At 33.5% G+C, this 24,461-nt stretch overlaps 1 protein-coding gene across 1 annotated transcript in view; it reads right to left on the reverse strand.

The window, feature by feature from the left end:
* Positions 1–6,093, reverse strand: part of LOC149422885 (membrane alanyl aminopeptidase-like) — a 39,333-nt gene extending 33,240 nt beyond the window's left edge. The window contains exons 1-3 of the mRNA XM_089633018.1: positions 5,983–6,093; positions 4,836–5,077; positions 720–912 (exon numbers count right to left, since the gene is read on the reverse strand). Of these exons, the coding sequence (XP_089489144.1) occupies positions 720–912; positions 4,836–5,077; positions 5,983–6,078 (531 nt within the window). The 5' untranslated portion in view covers positions 6,079–6,093. The remainder of the gene's footprint in view (positions 1–719; positions 913–4,835; positions 5,078–5,982) is intronic.
* Positions 6,094–24,461: the final 18,368 nt, after the last annotated feature.

A 24,461-nucleotide genomic window follows, 5' to 3' on the forward strand; every position in this document is an offset into this window, starting at 1 on the left:
CAGTATCGAAGTTTGTTGTTTTACATCATGGTGAGGAATCTATTAACGACCATTGATTCCTTCGAGAGCAAGAAATACACATTTGTACATTCACACTGCGAAACAATGCAAAATCATGTGTTTTTGATCTGAAAATTTGATGGAAATAGAAATATTATAGTTGTTTTAATTTAAAACTGCGAGTAGAACATATGTTTGTTTGCCTATGAATTAATCGAAAATTTTTAACAAGTCCAGAAAAAAATAATTATCAGGCCTATAAAAATTACTTTAGAGTACAAAATCTCCTTCTTACGAACCCCTTTTTGGTTATGTTGTTTTTGTATAATGTATCTTATTAAGTTATTACAAAAATCATTGTAAAACATTTTGATATTTGTGCATGAACTTTACAAAACAAAATAAAACTTGATTTTTGGCGATGTTTTTTTTTTGCACAAATCAAAATAGGCAGCTGGTGTTAAGCGGGAATTTCAACCTTATTACCATCTAAATAAGGAGTGTTATTATTAGTGGCCCGACTCCGAGTGTTAACACTACGCGGTGTATAGCTTTAATTGACTTATTTATTTGGTCAGATGTTTAATACAGCCGATGAGAAGTATAAGGACACATACTTAATAATTTCTGATGATATACCGGACTGTTTTATATGAATATATGTTGAATAGTCACGATTCATGAAATATTATATTAAGTTCCTTATTCGTGTTACTTACTTGCGTTACATTAATGCTTCCCGTAGCATAGTTGATATCGACATAAAGCAAAGGGTATCCCGCCTGGCTTGTCCAAGATTCCATGACGCTGGCCACAGTTATGCTGTCAGGGTAAGCTTCCAGACTCTTGTCTTCTGTTGCCGCAGCATCAAAATACCGGAACAGATCATCAGGCTTGGCGCTTTTGAACTCCCTGAAGAAAGATGAATCGTACATGTATTTTCAATATCTGCACAGAAGTTCCAACTATTCAGAACCAGCGGATATCTGATGGTCACAAATTGGGGAAAGATATTGAGCTGCGAAGTGGGAGTGGAAGTACCCGGTTAAAAGGAGGGTTATATTTAGGAAGTAAATGGCTATCCTTATTGCCATCGAATATGACTAAAGCTCTATAGAAACTTTCAGATCATGAGTAGTGTTTTTCACCAGGACTATAATTAGGTTTTCTACCGATCCTGCACGAGGTGCGAAGTGTCTACATTATAATCATAGGATAAATAAGTAGTGTGGTTGTCTCTGTCAGTACAGAGCGAGATAGAAAGGTGATAAAGTTATAAATACGAGTGTAGTAGATAGATCGCTCTCTCATCCCAGCTGCTAGCTACGAGTAGTTACGACGTATCCGTAATATTTTAGTCGGTTTATTAAACGTATTCATCGAACAGGAGTGTTACTTGAACAGTACCTGATCATACCACACAGCACCAAACCTAACCTAACCTATAACAATTATAAGATCATGCGATCTGAAGTGGAGATTAACGCTGTGAATAGAAGGTCGTTTTATTAATTTATTTATTAATGCCCTTTTTCGGGGCTTTTACATGGGAATATTAAGAAATATACATTATTTACTGTACATAACTGAATTGCTTCATTAACCACATTTTATATTTGTTTATAGATAAATTGAAGATGTCCACTGACTTGGTATAATTGTTTCCCTCCATTAGTATTCTGGGCAAAGAGGAATACATATGGTAGTTAGTCCCAGAATTTCTGCACTGAAATAAATCCTGACTTCTAGTATTACGTTGTGGAATCCGAAAGCTTATCAATTCTAGCACAACTAAATTATTTAGAATTTATATAGAAATACCAAGTCAGTGAAAATTCTTCTGTCTGACAATTTGAGCATTTTCATATAATTTAACATCGTGTTGTAGATCAACATAATTGCTGAAATACTCATTTTAAAATTTATAAAACGTAAGAATTTGTTTTGTATTATTTCAACATCTTGTACATGTATATTATAATGTGGGTTCCAGACAGGAGAATTGTACTCAAGTCGACTTCTTACATCGGCAACTTGATTTTCTTATTAATGTTATTTTTATAGAAGTAATAGTATTATCATTTTTTTAGAATACAACAGTTTAAATACCTATACATATTGTAAAAATAAGTTTTTTACCTGGATCGCAATCAGTATTTGAAAGACCTGCTGAAAAATGCATAATGTTATTTTTTTAAATTCGTAACTATTGCCATAACATAAGGCACAAATTCTTTGCTATTTTGGTGTGGTCGTCTACTGGTCATGATTGCTTTAGCTTTCAAATTACCTAATTTCACAAAAAAAATAATTAAAAAAAATGTAAATTAAACATTTACCGTTTCACTAATTAGATTCGCACACCGTATTAGATTGAGCCTGGTTTAACCCTTAATTTACCCGGTAGGTCCCTGGGACTCCATTGAAAACTTTCAGCGCTCATAAAATCGTTGCGCCAAAAGCGGCGCTATACAAATTATCCAATAATAAATAAATAAATAAATGACGCGCCAAACGCGAGGGAGAGCGGACATCGATGTGCATGACTCCGATAGGTGAGTAATCACGCTAGTGGAGTCCGTGGGACTCCAACGGGGCATTAATGTTACAGTTTTTGCCTAATTACGGTATTTTTTACAGTGTTTTTTTTTTGTTTTCAGTTAATATAATGGCGTCTCGTAACACTATAAACATCCTTGATAAAGGTTTTCAGTCTATGGTGAACAACTGGCTCGAACAAGTAAGTGACAGCGACACAGATGGTGAGGACCAATAAAATATACTGTTGAATCAGACTAGGAGACTAGAACCTAACGAGGTGGTGTAGAAATCAATAATGCGCAAAAACTACCCCGGAATGAGAGATAGTATTGTCACCTGTGTTTTTTTGTTTTGTTCGAACCATGTTTTTTTTTTTGCTTTTTACAGAATTGATTATGATTTTGTTATATTACTTTAAAAGTTAGTCTGAAAAATTGTTTTGTTTTTGAAATATTGAGACTAGAAATTAGGTCTCGTAATTTTGTTACAAAAAGTGCCATATTCTAGAAGTTCCTTAATAAAAGGCCGTGATTCTATAATTTTAAGTACAAACCTATGCCATTGTAAAACCAAATATGTAATAAACAAATGAAACTAGCACTTCATTTAAAAAAGTGTTTTATTTCATGTTAAATTAACGATTTTATTTCCGGGAGTCCTGGGGACTCCAGCAGGTAAATTGTGTATGTATGAAGTCACCGGGTAAATCAAGGGTTAATACTGTTTTAACCAAACAAACGCCATGGTAATAAGTCAAGTTTTTACTGTTTGTCAAATTAAACATAATCCGGTTAAAAATGGGATTTTAGGCTATTAACAAATGAATTGACAGATTTCCTGAAAAACTTTTAGTAGAATACCAATGTTTTGTCACGTTTTTCATTAAAATCGTAATATTTTCTCATTTATATTATCAAGGCATGATGCAGATGCATTAACACGTCTTCCGATATATTATGAATTTATTAAAAGTTTATCAGGAAACGGCCTGCAATCAAGTTTTTAACCGAATAACTGAAGAGAATGATTGAAGAGATTTTTTAATAATTTAGCAATACACATTTTTGTCAGTGCAGATATCGAAATAGAGAATAAGAATAAGTAATATACATTATTTACTGTACATAACTGAATTGCTTCATTAACCACATTTTATATTTGTTTATAGATAAATTGAAGATGTCCACTGACTTGGTATAATTGTTTCCCTCCATTAGTATTCTGGGCAAAGAGGAATACATATGGTAGTTAGTCCCAGAATTTCTGCACTGAAATAAATCCTGAATTCTAGTATTACGTTGTGGAATCCGAAAGCTTATCAACTCTAGCACAACTAAATTATTTAGAATTTATATAGAAATACCAAGTCAGTGAAAATTCTTCTGTCTGACAATTTGAGCATTTTCATATAATTTAACATCGTGTTGTAGATCAACATAATTGCTGAAATACTCATTTTAAAATTTATAAAACGTAAGAATTTGTTTTGTATTATTTCAACATCTTGTACATGTATATTATAATGTGGGTTCCAGACAGGAGAATTGTACTCAAGTCGACTTCTTACATCGGCAACTTGATTTTCTTATTAATGTTATTTTTATAGAAGTAATAGTATTATCATTTTTTTAGAATACAACAGTTTAAATACCTATACATATTGTAAAAATAAGTTTTTTACCTGGATCGCAATCAGTATTTGAAAGACCTGCTGAAAAATGCATAATGTTATTTTTTTAAATTCGTAACTATTGCCATAACATAAGGCACAAATTCTTTGCTATTTTGGTGTGGTCGTCTACTGGTCATGATTGCTTTAGCTTTCAAATTACCTAATTTCACAAAAAAAATAATTAAAAAAAATGTAAATTAAACATTTACCGTTTCACTAATTAGATTCGCACACCGTATTAGATTGAGCCTGGTTTAACCCTTAATTTACCCGGTAGGTCCCTGGGACTCCATTGAAAACTTTCAGCGCTCATAAAATCGTTGCGCCAAAAGCGGCGCTATACAAATTATCCAATAATAAATAAATAAATAAATGACGCGCCAAACGCGAGGGAGAGCGGACATCGATGTGCATGACTCCGATAGGTGAGTAATCACGCTAGTGGAGTCCGTAAGGAAATACGTTTTGGGGTGGATATTTACCTTTATAAAAACATTCCTCAATAGTGCAGTACAAACTGCAAAGTACATAGACATTTTCTGGAATCATAACGAAACATTGGCGTTTTCCATAAATCTATTTACATGTAATATATAAGGACGCTTGTCAAAATATCACTTACATATTTTTCAGGTATTCGGTCAGTGCTTTCTTGAAGGTCGCCGTTCCGATCAAGTTTTCGATCATCCTGATAACGGATCCGCCCTTGTTGTAAGAGACGGTGCCGAAGTGACCATTAATCTGACCAGGCGAGTTGACTTTGTCGTTAGTCATTGGGGCTGTCTGAAGCGTGCCGTCGGCTAGCAAGGCGGTCTGCACCTGAGCGAGCACAAACTGTGTCGACATGTCCATATCCTCTTCATGCTGTTTAAACAAAAGAGATACTCAAATAGTTAATAATTTAGGATATTATCGATTATAAGATCTGTAGACCAAAGGGATTAATTTTTACTATTATTTTTATTTTATATTAGCTCCACTCATCGCTGTCTTATGGGGGTACTGTGTGGAGGGCGTTTTTAGGAAAAGAAAGAAAGGAAGTTCTCGGAAGGAAAAACGTATGAGGGGGTGTAGGAATGTCGGGGTTTCCATAGATTCCTGCTGGAGAGGTCAAAAGGTCTGTCTCAACCAATCTTCCACGATCCGGCCTGCCAAGCAGTTAGTGGGCAGATGCATCCACCGCCAAGACCCTGCTAAGTCACTGAACCTAGCGAACTACTTACAAACCCGGGTGACATATGGCCGATGTGTTGGGTATCCAATAAATGGTTCCCTGGGCGGCGGTAACCTGACCCGCCTCCCAAATTGACACCGACAAGCGCTTGTAATCGGCGTCGGTAATCGGTGAAACACCTTATTTATTGAATTAGTAATTGAGTCATAAAAATGACGCAAATAAACAATATTATAATGAATCAACATTTTTTTAAAGAGTGTAATGTAACCGCCGACCTACGCAGTTTCAGTAGCTCCGTGTGATACTGTGTGTGTACTAGCACTAGCGGATGCAACAAGTGACGATCACTCGCCGTGACAAGGTAGCAGCAACGACACCGTTCTTCACTCACCAAGTCCGGCAGTATGAACTGAAAGAAGGTGGCGAAACCCTCGTTGAGGGTTTAAATGGGTAGTAACCAGGTCTCCGAACCATATGTGCGCGATCTCGTAGGTCATGATGGAGTTGATCTGCAGCCTGTACCAGCGGATGCAACAAATGACGATTACTTGCCATAACAAAAGTAGCAGGAAAAACACCGTTTTTCACTCACCAAGTCGGGTAGTATGAACTGGAAGAAGGTGGCGAAACCCTCGTTGAGCCAGGTGTCGCTCCACCAGTGGGTAGTAACCAGGTCTCCGAACCACATGTGCGCGATCTCGTGGGCCATGATGGAGTTGATCTGCTGCCTGTACTTGGCGGACGATTCAGTCTCATCGAACATAAGGATGGCTTCCCTAAAACATACAAAATAACGTCAGCTTCAATATATTCTCATCTGGTACGTGTTCTTAAGAGATTTCTGGAATTTTAATTCCGTCGTCATTTGTGGCTCTCATTATTCAGGGTAGACCGCTGGTTAGTGACCGAGTTCACAAATGCATCTGGTTCCAAAAAGGGGTCGTGTTTTCAATTTTTGTAATATATTTATATAATTTAATTGTGTTATATATTAATATTGTTACTAAGCTTCAGCTGACAAGATACTTGCAGTAGCTTAGCGGGTCCAAATTCCAATTAGATGAAAGATATATTATGCAACGTAGAAATAAAAATAAAAACTTTAAGGACGGGTTGTATCGGAGAATTTGAACAATTCATCAAATTTCAAAGTTTTTTTTCGGGTTCTGTGAAAGTCTTATTCAAGTTCTGTTATCATATCATTATAGGCTAGTTGCTTGACAAAACTGAAATTAAAACAAAACTTGAAAAAATCTTTCACAGAACTTGAAAATGAACGTTGAAATTTGATGAATTGTTCAAATTCTCCGAAACCACCCGTCCTAAGACGTCTATCATTTCACAAACAGTATCTTCCGCTTGTGACGGTAGTTGGAGTTTTTGAAAAATTGTGAGAAAATTCATTATTCAGGAATAGTCTTTTTTATACAATATTAAAATACGTCATAACGCATCAGAACAGTTTAGATTATATTGGCTATATTAACGTCTTCCAAAAAAAAAAAATTTTAAAACATTTTGGCAGATTTATAAATACAACAAAATCGTATTACTTCGTGCCGAAAAACGACTGTCGAATCTCTTCAAATTATTGGTAATTCTGGTTAAGAACGGGATTAGCAATAGTTATTTTTGATCGTGTACCTATATTTATAATCGATGCTTTTGATTATTAATTTTTTGGTTTTCATTCATAATAGTCATACCATAAAATTTCAAAAAGCATTTTTACTGACCTATAAGTCAAGAGACCCCAGTTTTCCATAGCTCCGGCAGAGAAATCTGGAATGGCAGCCTGGTCCATCTTCATGTTAGGAGAGGAATCATAGTAATTGACTCCGGTGTATTGGTCCATCGAGGCAACGAGCTTCTGGCCAGTTTCGAATGGGTATTTGCCCATAGTCTTAGCTCCTGGACGAGCCCAAATACCGAATGGCTTTAAGCTGCCCTCATCTGTCTGACCAGCCGCTTCAAATTCAGACACAATGAAAGCCAAGAGATATGTGGACATCTTTGGGGTTTCGTAAAAGGTTTCAGAAACAACTCCTGGTACGGTCCTGTAATTTATTAACAAATCGTATGAGATTAATAAGCTAAAAAAAGTATTCTAAATTAAGACCGAGTTGTCACTTTGCAACTAGCATCCAGCCGCTTCTATTTCTCCTTTCTTCAGCGTTCTTCATTCTCAAAAGAGGAGAGATGCCATAAATTCACTACTTCGGGCTAACTAAACCCTTCGACTAAAGCAAAATCACAATTAAAAATGTTCAACAAATAAGGGTATTTATAAACTTAACCCTTTAGATTTGAATTAAAACTAGCAGTGGTAGGTAATATTTGATGCTTAATAATAATTGTTGGAGACATTTGAAAAAAATTGGTGTTTTTGATGGTTTTGAAATTATTGACAATTTCAATTGAAATAACATTGGGTCTCAGAGGGTGTGTTTCACGAATAATTTCACTGTGTAAAAATGTACAAAAATTTAATTAAAAAATGAAACATTTGAAAAAATACCTTAAATTAACATATTATAATAACATTACAAACTATAAAAATTGCTACACGAATTGTTAAAATCCAATAAAAAATTAATACGCAAAGTCAGTTATGTCAGCAATTGAAAATCGCAAACCTCTAATTTATAGTAAGTAGCTCTAGATAGGGTGGAAAAAAATATTAAATTAAAAAATATACATACTACTCGTCGAGTAGCGTATATTTTCTGTTTACCGTTTTTATGCTATCTTGGCGTACACTCTTTGGCTCATTTAAATTCTTGCTTCGTTTCATACATTTTATTTTATTGTACATGATTCAGTTATATCTTTCTCTGGAGCCCAAGTCTTCTCGTAATGATCATCAAACTAACTAATTTCGGTTGTGGGTCATATGAGATTGTAACTCTCGTTCAATGAACTCTGATTTGTTTTGAATTTAAGTGTTATTTTTTAAAATAGGAACTGATTGTTGTCTCAAGAATTCAGACAGTCGATAAATTACCTATCTACATAAAATATAATATTTAAATAATAAATTATTTGAATAGTCATTTTCAAAATTGGAACTGATGTGTCAAGAATTCACACAATCGATAAAGTACCTATGTAATATATAATATTGTTTTACCTGAAAATTATATTTGAAAAGTGTATTTGATATAATTTCTTTGGATTAATCTTGACAAGTAGAGCAATTTTAAAAATAATTTTCAAGGGTATGAGCTTTTAAGCTTAGTTACTTGTACGGAGAAAAATTATATAAAATATTAGTCATTCAGAATATATCGAAAAAACGTATTCTTTTCCTAATAAATATCATTACAGACATAATATGAAATATCGGTATTTGTATGAACACGTATTCCGCCGTCCTCATACAATATTCGCTTTTAACTGATAATTTCTTAGGAATCCTGTCAATTCATTCGTTAAAGGGATGCAGTCCCGTTTTTAACAGGAAAACGAAAAGTTTGATTATTAATGAGATTTTGCAATAAATTAAAAGTATTTTTATCAGTTAGTTTTTTCCGTGTGCTACTCAAATCAATTTTGCATTTATAACGTCCCGTGATTTTCGCAGGTATTGCGATTGTTCCTTAATATCTTTTTTTTGTTAATTGTTATATAGACAGATATCAGATGTTCTTCCACACGAAGCCCACACAACGCGCTGAGCCGCTCCCAACTAGCAAAAGTGCAAAATAAAATGTAAGAGCGTTTCTCATAAATTTAATTTAATTTCCCATTAATTTTCCCATCAACATAATTAATTACTTGCAAGCCTCGCGGCTCAATGCGCTGTGCGGGCGTCGTGTGGACGGAACTAAAGGATATATTGAATTTAATACTCACTCATCAGTTAGGTCTTTATTAATTGGCATGTTGGACAAAGAGGGTTTCATAGTAGCAGGACGAATGATAGTCAGGGTGAATTTAGCCTTAAACTGGGGCTCGTCCAGACAGGGGAATACCTTCCTCGCGCTCACGGGCTGGAATTGTGTTGTACCAAGCCATCTGAAAACAAAGAACTATTATAAAATACCATATAATTTAATAATAACTTCAGACATGTCCCATACATTCTGATGGCAACATGCTCCACTAACGCCTCCTAGCGGCGTGAGTTGTGCGACTCGGTTTTATTTAAAAATTTTAATAGATTTTATGCAAAATACATTTTACGTCAAAAAATTATAAAAACCATACTAAAATTACCCATCAGAACCCCGTCAAAAGATATTTTTAAGTGTTTTGACATTCTAAATTTAAAACAAATATATGCAAAGAATATTTTAATACATCATTTTAAAAACCGAAAATCTCCTAATGAAACTCGGATACATGATACAAGAGCATCAACAAGGGATATACGAGATTTTCCAAAATTCAAGACAAGTTTTGGCCAAAGAAACCACATATATCTGGCAACCAAACTTTACAACATCCTTCCTCCAAGTTTGAAAAAGATAGAAAAGATAAATAAGCTTAAGAAAAAAATCAAAACATGGGTGAAAGAAATTAATGCAGACATACTAGAAAATGTATTAAAAACATCATAAAAACTAAATAACAGAAAATCAAAGAAATCTACCAGTCCGCCTCAGCACAGGACTACCTAGTGTGGAGGACTAAGAACAAACAGATGAAATATTATAGATTATCGTATATTGCAACTCTCATCAAACCTGTAATTAAATAGACACTAATAAAAAATAATAATAAAAGAATTAAAAAAAATATAAGAATTAGGTAACATACATAGTACAACCTTACTAATTTTCTGCTCATACGTAAAAATTATTAAAGTGACTATTAACTCTGTCTTTGATGGTTTAGAAAGGTAATTAAATACTTAGTTGTGAGATTTTATAAAAAAATATCGTTTAAAATACATTATTCATTATATGTTAACGAATTTTATGTAATCAATAATTTTACTGAAATGTGTTTTGAATATCAACATTGACGATGATTTATAACATCAACAAGTACAAAGAACCACTACATGTACACAGAACCACTACATGTACACAGAACCACTACATTTACACAGTACCACTACATGTACACGGGACCACTACATATACACATAACCGCTACATGTACATAGAACCGACACAGTTTTGCTAAACTATTCTCTCATTCTTTATTAATAATTATTTCTGGAATTATTCGCTTTTTACGTAATCGATATCATTTTAATTGCTAGGATTTAACGAACTCATGTTAACATATACTCATGGTATATATTTGAACAACCAATCTATCAAAGTTTTTGGCATCCTGAAAAATGACTTGGGGTGTTGCTGTGTGTAATTATTACATCCGTAAACTGCACACACACAACCTAATTATTACATCCGTAAACTGCACACACACAACCTAATTTTTGGAATATTTTTATCAATATTGATCAAAAATATCGCCACCGAATACTAAATAAATTTAATTGCCGCCGTTGATAGCAATGTCAACGTCAACGTGCTATACTAGCGCTTTTAGCGGCCAAAGGTGTTGATAGCAATGTCAACGTCAATGTGCTATACTAGCGCTTTTAGCGGCCAAAGGTGTTGATAGCAATGTCAACGTCAATGTGCTATACTAGCGCTTTTAGCGGCCAAAGGTGTTGATAGCAATGTCAACGTCAATGTGCTATACTAGCGCTTTTAGCGGCCAAAGGTGTTGATAGCAATGTCAACGTCAATGTGCTATACTAGCGCTTTTAGCGGCCAAAGGTGTTGATAGCAATGTCAACGTCAATGTGCTATACTAGCGCTTTTAGCGGCCAAAGGTGTTGATAGCAATGTCAACGTTAATGTGCTATACTAGCGCTTTTAGCGGCCAAAGGTGTTGATAGCAATGTCAACGTCAATGTGCTATACTAGCGCTTTTAGCGGCCAAAGGTGTTGATAGCAATGTCAACGTCAATGTGCTATACTAGCGCTTTTAGCGGCCAAAGGTGTTGATAGCAATGTCAACGTCAATGTGCTATACTAGCGCTTTTAGCGGCCAAAGGTGTTGATAGCAATGTCAACGTCAATGTGCTATACTAGCGCTTTTAGCGGCCAAAGGTGTTGATAGCAATGTCAACGTCAATGTGCTATACTAGCGCTTTTAGCGGCCAAAGGTGTTGATAGCAATGTCAACGTCAATGTGCTATACCTACTAGCGCTTTTAGCGGCCAGAGTTGTTGACAGTTGTTGCCAATATTTTACTGATGTTAGACGTATTATTAATATTGTAGGATATTTGCTTTTATCCTACATTACCAAAGCCAAGTACAGTACACGTGCTTTGATGCCACTGACTTAGTCACCAACGATCCCTCACCCGTATTATGTCCACTTCACTTTCTTCTTCCTACCTACTCGTAATAACGAACTCCATTCTATTTCAAACATTTATATTAAATTAACTCAAATACCAGTATTTGTTTAAGTTACGGGTAGTTTTAAATGTTAAGGTTTTAATTTTTCTGTGGTGTGTCATGTCACCTTAAAGCAATTCTAATATGAAGAAAACTAGGTAAAATGTCCACACTGTTATTGTATTATACCAAAGTGCAAAAATACATCCATGACCGCACCCGACAAACAATTATTTATCAGTGTTCCAAAAATTGCATATTTCATAGTTTCTAGAATTTTTCTTTTGTGGTACCTATTATTATAAATAACAATGATAATAATATCGTTTACACATTATGTAAGCAGATTACTATATAAATATTACTGTTATCAATGTTACCATGCCACTAGTTTTAAAACTAACCTCAAAATTGCCTTCATAAAATAATACATCTATTTCTATGCATTGTCTCATTCTTTCTAAAATATAAATTATTAATTATAGGCACCTAAATGACGTGTCGATTCCGTCAAAACTGTGAAACAACCCCAATGAAATCTTTTAAATACAAAGAAAACACGAGATTCATTGGTTCAATTTCCATACAAAACTAGAATAAAATTTGGACTTACGGACTGAGTTCCGTGACCCGTGACTAGGGTTGCCATCAGTCCCGATATATCGGGGCTGTCACCTTTATTGAGCTATCTGTCCCGACGTCCCGACAAAAGCCTTAAATGTCTCGATTGAAATTACGCAATGCAAATTTTAATTTTCCGTACGTCCCATAGCCCAGAGACTGTGGAGTCGATTTTACAGTGTCAAGTCAATTATAACATGACTTGTACAGAGTTCTACAATTATGTTAAAAGGTACCCAGAATTGTTGAGAAAAGCGAAATCTTCTGAAAAGTATGGCCAGCCAAGTACTTCTGCTAGTACCAATTAAAGTAACCTACAAAACAAACATATTTACTTACTTATTATAAAATAAAGAAATTGTTTAAGTATTACAAAATTTTTATTTGCTCCATCCTGAAATGTCCCGACGAGACCTTGGCCGAATATGGCAACCCTACCCGTGACGTCACAACAGATTCAGTCGTGCCAACCAAACAGGTCGTTTTAGTGCAATGGTATTTTATTCATTTTTAAATGACGATTTTTAAATTCTTCCTGTATAATAAAACCTATGTATTCAAAATCAGCGTTTGTTGATCTAATGAATATATGTTTTTTAGAGCCATTTTTTTCATTGGGGTACCTTATTATGTATAACATTGTATTAAAAAAATATATTTAATAATTAAAAAATAAAATTAAAGAATTATTATATAGTAAGTGCCTACATAATATAATATGTCCAGTAACCATTTTATGATGGACCCAAGCTTCATCAAGACGGTAAAAGTACAGACATGGCTTAAGAAAACAAAGAGAAACAGCATATCACAGTGGGACAAAGAATCACTATTACAGCATTGTTACGGTGTACTGATGAAGTCAGCCCCAAAGTGCTTGCTTTCATTGATAGAAATATATTTTTAGATTTACTTGGTTACATCTCCTTCAACATAAGAACTCCTGTAGAATCCAGCCATTTCCTCCCGAATGGTACCAGTGTATGTGGTAAACGTCAGATCATATTCTTCATTGGCGATTAAAGCGTTAGGGAAAGTTAAGGTCAAAAAGTCGTAGTTGGTGTCAAATTCCAAAGGGGCCGAAACAGCCGTAGGAATATTTAATACGACTCTTGTAAGTATCACATCAGTAAAATTGCCTAGTCCATTTGAGTGCAGAACCAATTTTTGCAAGCCAGCCAACGAAGTTTTAAATCGCATGACAACGCTACCATCAAATGAAAATTCTTTTGCATCGCCGGTTTTAAAGTATGGCTTTAAAGTTATCTTGTAACTGATAGCTTCGTAGTATGTAGGCAGTCTGTAAAGAGTCATGTCAACTTCAGCCTTTGGCTCTAAAGCCTTTTCCGATCCACTGAAGTCCTCGAAGGGTAGAGCTGAGCAGCATTGCAGCGCCAATCCAGCCAACGCCAGTAACAGTAGTCGCGCCATATCTGAAATTTTCAAGAAATTAGACATAAGTAGCCTTGGAACAGCAAGGTTCTATCTGTCATTTATTATCCAACTGAGGTTTGGTGGTTTAAAGTTTGAATTCCTTTAAGAAAAAAAAAATTACTGTAAATTAGCGAAAAAACTACATTGGCAGGTTTGAGTGAAAATCAGTAAATAAAAAATAACAAAACAAAAAACATTTCTTCTTGTATGTGTAAAAACACCACATCATAATTTTATTAAAAAACATTATTGTTATGTGGATTTTTTCGCCATAATTATAATATATACAGGGTGTATCGGCACTAACCCGACAAACTTTAACCAGCTATCCTTAGCACATTTGGAGTAAAAAATGTTATGGGCACTTTGCTGTCCGGTAGCATTTTTTTTCAATTAAAAACAAAAAAAATTAAAATTTCCACACTACATCACTATCATTGGCATTGCGTTTCGTGTTCAACAGCTGTTATAAGCAAGTATGTCAAAAAGCGTCTTCGCCCTTTCGCACACACTAAATAATAATAGTTAAAAATGAGACGAATGGTGCCGTGCCATTTCGTTGTGATTGTAAAAGTGCGCCAATATAGGTACACAAGTGCATTATTCAACGGAATTCGAATAAAATATTTGCCAGATGGGTTTTCAAACTTTGACAAAGGATAAAACAGTGGTGACATGTGGTGAAAATATGAATAATAATTTTTTATTAAAAAAAACGTTACCGGACAGCAAAGTGCGCATAAGATTTTTTACTCCAAATATGCTAAGGAATAGCTGGTTAAAGTTTGTCGGGTACGTGCCGATACACCCTGTATAACCAGGGCAGACCCTTGAAAAATCAGATTTAAATAAAAAATACTAATAATAAATGTTGAGGGAATTCTTCCAAAACTGGATACTTGTTGTAGAATTGACATTATTTAGAATATAGATTTAATTGAAATATATTTAATTTTTATTTAACTTGGGTTTTATACAAGCTTTTTTTTTAAATAATAGTTAAAATTAAAAATTACAAAAATTGCCACGCCAGAGAATTGAACCTCAATCAACTGCAATAAAGGCGAAATGATAAAGGGCTACTATACTGACTATTACACAATCTACTACTGTAAGAGTGGTATCATAAATTAATTACAGTAATATCTATTAAAAATAAGAATAGTGTATTTTTTAAATTTTATGTAGTTCACATCCGAAATTTCCCTTAAAATTACCCTTCCATCTTCAAGATAATATTAAATATAACATGAGATTCAAAATACTGTGAGACGTGCACACTGTACAATGTACATATTTAGAAATGAAACATTGCTCGAAATGGCTTAAGCCGTGGTTGGTGACCAGATCTGATTAGCTTGGTAATTTCCCATCTTCCTCGTCCCCATCTCCTGCCCCTCCCTACTACCTTCAACCTCACAACATTCCCCAATTAGGGATACCACAGTCGCTCTGGCTTCAGAAGATTGAGAGCAGTTGGAGCTCTTGTGTAGTATTCATATTAAAAATCTGAAGAATATGATATACAAATGAATGTTCTCAAATGAGTTTATATATTCAATGGCATATATATGAATGTTCTCAAATGAATGTATGTTCAATGGCATACATATAAATGTTCTCAAATGAATATATATTCAATGGCATACATATGAATGTCCTCAAATGATTATATATTCAATGGCATACATATAAATGTCCTCAAATGAATAAATATTCAATGGCATACATATGAATGTCCTCAAATGAATATATATTCAACGGCATACATATGAATGTTCTCTAATGAAAATGAATTAAGCTGGTACGATTGCTCCCGTTCTGAATAAAATCATTCATGACCCATCGCTAAGAGGCGGGATTAAGTACTAACCTATTATTAATATTTTAACAAAAAATAATATTTGGAACGGATGCGTCATGATTTATTCAGATTATCCCGTGATATTTCAAGGGTCTCTGCTAGAAATAAATAATTTATCCTCTCTGTAAGATTGGCAGGTAAATGAATAATTGTATTAAATTTCAGTGAATTGTACCACCTATGCGCATAGTGTTAATTGTACCTACGTGTTCTCATATCAGTCAAGTACCTTCTAATATAAAAATTTACCCTGGATCAGGTGTAGTCACTTAACACATTTAAAGCCATGTCGAGCACTTTCAGACTATAGCAAAAGTACGTGATAGTTTAGCGATAATGACAAGATTAATTTTTGCAATCACAAGAAATAAACCGATAATGAGTGTTGAGTGAGTTTGAGCTAAATAAGTTTAAAATTCGTTTAATTTGCTGACACTTACTAAAAAAATAGGGCCAATTTACTTTCATATCAGTCAAAATAATTGAAAAAAACATTTACCATTTTCGATTGATTCCCCTAACTTAACAAACGGATTGCAATTTTTATAGTACAAGCGTCAACTGTCCTTGTTCTACCGGTATTTTAATAGGAGATAAGCACGCCAAGCGCGCTCCCAAAATTTGTACACGGTTGTCTCAATTTTTCACACGAGAACGGGTCGTTTCTACGACTCGTTCTTGAGTTATACAGCTCGGCCGTGGAACGATTTTCCGGCATTTGCGTGTCTTTACTGCTACAAAAAGACACTAAAGGTGACATTCATATGATGGCGCCGTGATTGAGGGAATTGTTTTCCTCCAGACCTCCTGTGTGGAGTTTAAAGTTTAAAGAAAACATTACATGCCAATAATGAACTGCTTATTTTCATGTAATGTTGAAAAGGCTTTGTGAATAGGCCGGATTGAATTTTCAACTATATGTTTAATCGTTGACCCTGTAATTGGTGCTCCAAAACAGTTTAAATACAATATGTTACCAACTTATTTTACTATATGTTTAATTGTTGTCCCTACAATTGGTGCTCCAAAACAGTTTAAGTGCAATATGTTACCAACTTATTTTACTATATGTTTAATTGTTGTCCCTACAATTGGTGCTCCAAAACAGTTTAAGTGCAGTATGTTACCAATTTATTTTACTATATGTTTAATTGTTGTCCCTACAATTGGTGCTCCAAAACAGTTTAAGTGCAGTATGTTACCAACTTATTTTACTATATGTTTAATTGTTGTCCCTACAATTGGTGCTCCAAAACAGTTTAAGTGCAATATGTTACCAACTTATTTTACTATATGTTTAATTGTTGTCCCTACAATTGGTGCTCCAAAACAGTTTAAGTGCAGTATGTTACCAACTTATTTTGATGTCAAAAAACACTATTCGTGGGTGAATATCGAAAAAAGTGTTTCGATTAGAGAATGATTTGAAATATCAGCAAAGCATGTGGAAAAGAGTGTAAAAAAGCTTCTATTCCTATCGTAAACTATCAGTTTTGGTTTACCAAACACAGTACACGACAAACCTTTTTTGTGTTTGCCATTTTTTTAGCAAATGAATGTGGCATCAAGAAATCGATACGAGTGATTTTGAGTTTCATGTGTTTCGCGTCTATGAAAATTTGCGACCGTTTGTTTTTACAAAAATCACCAGAAAGAATAGTCGAACACGCGACACCAAATATAATAATAATGAAAGTTGCGCTTTATGAGGAGCTCTAGTAACATGTGAAAAAATAGTTTTTTTAAATTTAAGGTTATCCGCGCTACCTGAAGATGTCTTTTTAGGTCAATAAAATTTACGCTTCGCTATGGCTAATGTCTTCTTCGGGCGTCTAGGACTTTTTCCACCATTCATTACAATGTTACTGTTGAAAAACTACAAAAAATCGACTTTAATTCGCTACGCTATCTCATTCTGGCGCAGAAATATTACGTACAGTATTATTTGGGCGTCCCCGACTTCTACCAGTCAATAAATCCAAAATAAATATAAAACACTGATAAAAACAAACTTTGAAATTTTCAGCGACATCGGTCGACTTCTTTTCGAGTTTTGCGAACACAAACATATTGCTGAATTTTTATATATTATTAAGATAGGATCAGTGATTAAACAAACACACAGGGATATTAAAATGATTAAAAAAAAGTTAAAAAATCCCTCCGCCTTAATTGTGATATCCTATCTGAAAATAATTGTGTTTAAGCCCACATAAACTCCGCTTTTTTAAGGCTTATTTGAATACTGTCCACATTTTGGAAACATTAACTGATATCGCTTAGCGGTATTAGTTTTACTGTAATACCATTAAAAATCCAGTTTATTGGTAATATATCATACAGCGCCATAACTTAAGCATACCGTTTTATTCGTCGCTCTGATAAAGGAGAATTAATATCGTTCACCATATCTGATAGGTTTAAATTTACATTCATAAACAATACGTATGTTACAAAATATTTTCCTAACACGTCACCAAAATAATTAGGGAAATTAATCTATAAAATTTACACAGACAAAATTATTTACTAAGCCTAATATTAAAAAGATAAGATTTTCAAGGTATAAAAGTTTTTACTGCTAATTATTGCGTTTAAAATTTTTATTTTATAGTACTACATATAAACGTCACATTCTACTATCTTTTGCGGAACCAGACGCCAGTGACTTTATTCGAAGTAAGTACAATCTACGTTTTAAAACCACTGAATAGATAATCTTTAGATGTGTTTATATATAATTCATCTATCTGGACCCCTCACCTTAAAATCCACTTAAAATCCATTAAAAAAGTTTCAGCATAAATTTCAGAGATATATTAACTATAAACTCGATCTACCTACAGTTAATAACTACTATAAATTACGACCACTTGATGAAAGAATCAAAATTAATAAAACTCTCAGATAGATAGATGACTTGTTTCCGACTTGATGAAATTTTAGACAGCCCTGATTTACTGAGCCTAATTACCTTCAACATACCAAGTAGAACGAATCGGTCAAAAATTATTTTTAACTAACAACAATATCAGGAGTTCGTCATTTAGATACTCGGTTGTACCACCAATATTGCGTGCAGTTGGCAATACTTTCTCAGTAATATTAGATGTGTTCAACTGCATGGAATAAAGTTAAAAGAAGGCTATAATTTTTTTTTTTTTACATTAACTCCACACAGGAGGCCCTGAAGAAAATAATTTCCCTCATGGCCTATGTCATCTTTGGGGATGCTGTGTGGAGGTTATTTTTGTGGAGAGGAAGGAGTGAACATGGGTCTTGAAGAGTCCCATGTTGTAGGAGGGAGGAAACACAGAGGCCGGCAGTTCGTTCCACAGCCGAGCTGTTGAACTTAAGAACGAATCGTAGAAGCGACCCGTTCTCATGTGACAAATGTCAACCGTGTACAAATGTTGGGCGCGCGTTTGGCGTGTATCCCGACTACGCACCGGTGCCGAAGGGATCAATGACGGTAGTTCCTCAGAGCATCTTCCATTGTAATACCGATAGAACAAGGACAGCATACCTACATGACGCCTGTGCTCTAAAGATTGCAGTCCGTTTGTTAAGATTGGGGAATCTATCAAACGGACCGCCCGTTTTTGCACAGAGTCAAGTCATAATTTACGTTTTTGCACAGAGTCAAGTCATAATAACATATATCAATAATAATAATTAAGATTAGCATTTTTCTCTTATTCTCCATGGGTTCTATATAATTTTATTTCATTTTGAACCTATTTCTACCGAACTAGAAAATAGCAATGAAATTATCTTCGAAATAATGAAGACCCTGAGATGTGGTGTTTCTAGTGTGTTAGTTGTTATATCTTGTGTTTTGTATGTATGGTAAAGGAGAGTTGTTTTAGAATAGAGTTGTTTAATTGTTTAAGTGACATGATGTTAAGTTTGTTGAAGATTTTGTCATTGATAGATCTTACAGGGACTTTCAGAATAATGTTCGCCATGGCTTTTTGGGATTTAATGACTGATTTTAGGAGATTGTCATTTACTATACCAAAAGAATGATTTGTTTCCAAAATCTGGCAAAAAAAATCATTAACACCTTAGGTGCTCCGCTCCTTAACTATATAATTACAATTCTGATTAATCTTACCTGTAAACAAAGTTACAATCATTTTAAACTAATTTAAAGACCCCCGATTCGCTTAGAATATATTATTTCCTACCCTTGATATTTTCTAGATGTGTTTTTAATTTTTTCTTAGTATAAAGAGCCGGTTATAAATAAATTAAAACCCATTAAAAACTTTCAGCATAAATTTCAGAGATATATTAACTATAAATTATTAATAAATTACGACCACTTGATGAAATAATTAAAATTAATAAAAATCTCAAATAGATGACTTGTTTCCGACTTGATGAAATTTTATACATTCCTGATTTACTGTATATATATAAATTATAAATATACTGTATATTTTGGTAAAAAACAGTCACCTTGTGGTTTGACACATTATTAAAAAAAAATTAAACACTTTGTTTAAAAACCAGGAATTATTGTAAATTTTATGACCCACAGGTTTCGCTTCGTAAAAGCATATTCAGGGTTCTAAATTTAACTCGCAAAATTTTAACTCAGTTAAGTTTTGAACCCTGAAGATGCTTTTACGAATCGAAACCATTCGGTCTTAATAAAATTTACAATAATTCGTGGTTTTTAAATAAAGTGTTTTATTTTTATTTAATAATTTAGTATATATATATTGTTTAACTTATAATCTATTAATTTCGTCCTATAACCGTTATTGATTGTTTGATAATATTTAATTCCAAGTTAAAATTATTTAAAGATAAAGGAACATTAACAACTAATCTGCTAAGCATAGAATTAAATCATAATATATATATGGATTAAATAGTGGTGTATATAATTTAATTTAATTTACATTATAATATGCTTAATCCTTCGGCAAATTCTAACATGCGAAGAGTTTTATTTTTACACTTCTAACAGAAGAATCTGGTACTTATGTATTACTCTGTGTCTCGTTACTTAAATTGTATTATAATTAAAAATAATACAATACCTGGATTAATCGATAAATACATACCAAAAATAAGAATCAGTAATCATAAGTCCACTCCACTATCATTAATTAAATACTATTTTATGAGATCATGTCATTGAATACCTAAGAATTCATAATTTATAATAACGAATTCCTAATCACAAATCATTGTCAGTAATGATTTATTGGTCCATACCTATTGTGGTTTATGAGAGATTGTTATTTATTGGTCACAATTTTATGTCATTACGTATAATAAGAAGAATGTAAGCAGAAGGTCATAACTGCAATCAAATCGTACTTGACTTTCAAAACAGGAGGAAAGTCGAATCCATCATTTTATAGTGAATACCTCACAAGAGTCCCAACTGCTCCCGTCTGGAGCCAGTGAGACTATGGCATCCCCAATTGGGGGATGTTGTGAGGCTGAAGGTAAGTGGGCAAGGGAAAGAGGAAGGTGGGGAAGTACCTGGCTATTCAGATCTAGTCACTAAACACGGCTAAAGCCATTTGGAGCAACGTTTCAATTCTGAATGGTGGTCTTACACCAGGGCGATACTGGTAGTATCTTCCACTCTGGAACGTGCCGCAAATATACTATATATTATTTTAATTAATTAATTGTGAAATAACACAAATTAATCAAATAAAATTTATTTGCGCACGCCGGGTTCGAACCCGCGACCTTCGGAATGGCAGTCCAATGCGTTACCACTGGACATTGCCGGCCGTCAAAATTCCACATCCGTTCCATCATTTTTGTTGAAAAGACTTGAGACTTAAATTTTCTGATCTCAGGATGTTTCAATGTCTCCTAGATATAATTATATATTGCCTGCCAACCTACCTGAATAATTAGTCAGATTTTATGTTATTTCACATAAACACTAGGACCAGTAAAGGGAGCTAAATCATGCAATTAAAATGCTTATAAAGCAATATGGAAAAGAGATCCATAGAATCCTCATGGAATGATAATTATTACAATGTATTTAATTTAAAAAATATATAAATATATTACCTGAAAATCTTTCTGTAAATAATTGTATATTTAAAATATACATTTTACGGAGAAATGAAACTTGGATTTTTTTCTTTTGGTTTTTTTTAAACATCCTCGCCTGTATCGTATTTCAGTCACTTGAATAACTAAAAATTCACAGGTTAGTTATTTCTGCGTGAATTTTTTACGTTCAATGAACTCAAATTTGCAGTGAATTTAAGTATAATTTTTCAAAATTGCAAATTTAAATGAAGAGAGATATAGGTACTTTCAAATGATCGGAAAAATATATATTTTTTTATAATTAATAATTCTATAATTGAAATAAGTTTTTAATTTGTTTTAGTTTTTTTACTAATTTTCAGGTAAACTAAGGGTGTTTCTTCTATAATTTGTCAACAAACATATATTTGATTACATTTTGTAGAAAATTGACAGTATTTGTTGATTAAAGGCGATGATCCTGAGGCAAACATTTTATGAATATTTTTAGCTTCATAAATCTTACAATTATAATTTCCAGTGATTTTACGTGTAACTAATTTAATAATTGCATAATCACACGAGTAAAAAAGTAGTGACCGCAATCGGGTATTGAACGCTTTCTAAAGAAAAATCTAATATATGTATTGAATGTAAAGACCTCGGCGTTTACCTTGATAGCAAATTTATATTTAATAAGCACATTGACTCAATCGTTAATAGGTCGTATAAAATGCTTGGTTTCGTGCTACGTGTAAGTAAAATAGTCAGTAATCCAATTGTAATGTTATATTTCGCATTAGTCAGAAGTACACTGGAATATGCATCGCCTATTTGGAATCCACAATATAAACTTTACATAGATAGTATAGAACGAATCCAAAACAAATTTATAAAATATATTATCTACAAATTCAACAATAATTTTGAGTGTACATTTGAAACTTTGCAGCGAAGACGACCAGTAGCTGACTCAATATTTATACACAGAATTTTAAACAATGAGATTGACTGTACTGAACTTCTGTCGCTTATTAACTTTAACATACCTTTGAGATGTACACGACATACAGTGCTATTCCACACGCTAAATTATAAAACAAATGCAGCATCTAATTCGACAATTAACCGAGCTCTTCATACTCTAAATAATATTTGTCTTAACTCTAACACTGACATTTTTTCGGATTCACTGCCCAAATTCAAACGTGGCATCATGTCAATAATTTAAAGTATTCAATGCGCATACATACAGACACTCACACATACATTACACACGTCACACACACACCTATGAGCTACACAAGTCACCTGGTAATTAAGGAATAAATATACCATTTAGCAGACATTACAAGGAAACATATCATAGGTACACAACATGAAGTATCCTATTCCTGTATATTGTTTCATCTCTGTAAATCATGTACTGTTTGTTTCTATAATATAAAATTAAATTAAAAACAAAATTAAAATTGACAAAAGTTATATTTAGATGAGACATGAATCGAAAAAACAGGTTCCCCTTTATTATTTCCAATTGAACTCCAACGCTCCAAACGACCGAACACCGAACGACCCGAAACTTTCGAATTCAGTAGACGCGCACCGCTTATCGTGTTTTAACAGTGGAACACCTTTCGACGAAATATTAATACGCAATAGCGCCTCTAATTTTAATAGCTCCATGGATAAAATGAACTAATCTATTGGTTTTAATCATATATTGTTTTTTACACATTTATTCTGCACAATTTTGTACTTTGTCATCATTTATCGATTAACTCAATATCAACGAGAATTAGTGTTATAGCCGTCGAAGACTAAGCCGCAATAATCCGTTTATTTACCGCACGTGACGTGGAATGTACATGACTTTACAGTATAGATAATATTACTAAGGACGCTCTACTAATAATCAACAATTGATAATCCAATATCATATTCAAGAAAAAATTGATATCGCCACTATTAAATGTTGATCTATCATTTTTCGATAAAATCAAAATAAATCTACGTTCTCTTAATTCTTTTAACATAGCTACAGAACATTGGAATGCGTTACTTATTCATCATATAGCTAAAAAATTAGACTAAACAGTTCGAGAATAGGAGAGAATTAATATTTTAGAACAAAACGATCATGTACATTTTGAATGGAAACCTTTACTAAAAGTTTAACTTAAAAATTTCATATGCCTAAATCAATCCTATCAAGTCAACTTCAACATCTCATAAATCGGATAATTATGTTCAAAAATCCAATATCACCTTTGTAACATCTTATAATAATAATTGTTGCAAAATTTGTGAAGAAAATCAATCAATCAATGTTTTTAAAAACCGACACATCTGTATATACTAATATCTATCATGTAGTAATAACATACTATCACTCAACCAGTTTGGATTCAGGAAAAATAAAGGCACCTCCGAAGCCCTGGCAACTGTTACCGATTTTCTAAATGAAAACTTAGACAAGGGATCAAAATGCATATCAACATTCTGAGACCTGTGCGAAGCATTTGATAGTACTATCTCTCACCCTAAACTTTTACAAAAACTTTCTAATATTGGTATAAATGGTGATGAACTTACTATTATTAGCGATTCCCGTCAAACTGAAAGCAAAGTGTGAAAATCAACAACTGCAATAGCAATCAATTACCAATTAGCTAAGGCGTGCCTCAACGACGCGTTTTAGGTCCTACCTTGTTCTTAATATACATAAATGAATAATGTAATCTTCAAATAGATGCCCAAA

Source organism: Hesperophylax consimilis, chromosome 6 (genome assembly GCF_061612785.1).
Source record: "Hesperophylax consimilis isolate HC1 chromosome 6, BYU_Hcon_1.0, whole genome shotgun sequence".
NCBI classification, from domain to species: domain Eukaryota; kingdom Metazoa; phylum Arthropoda; class Insecta; order Trichoptera; family Limnephilidae; genus Hesperophylax; species Hesperophylax consimilis.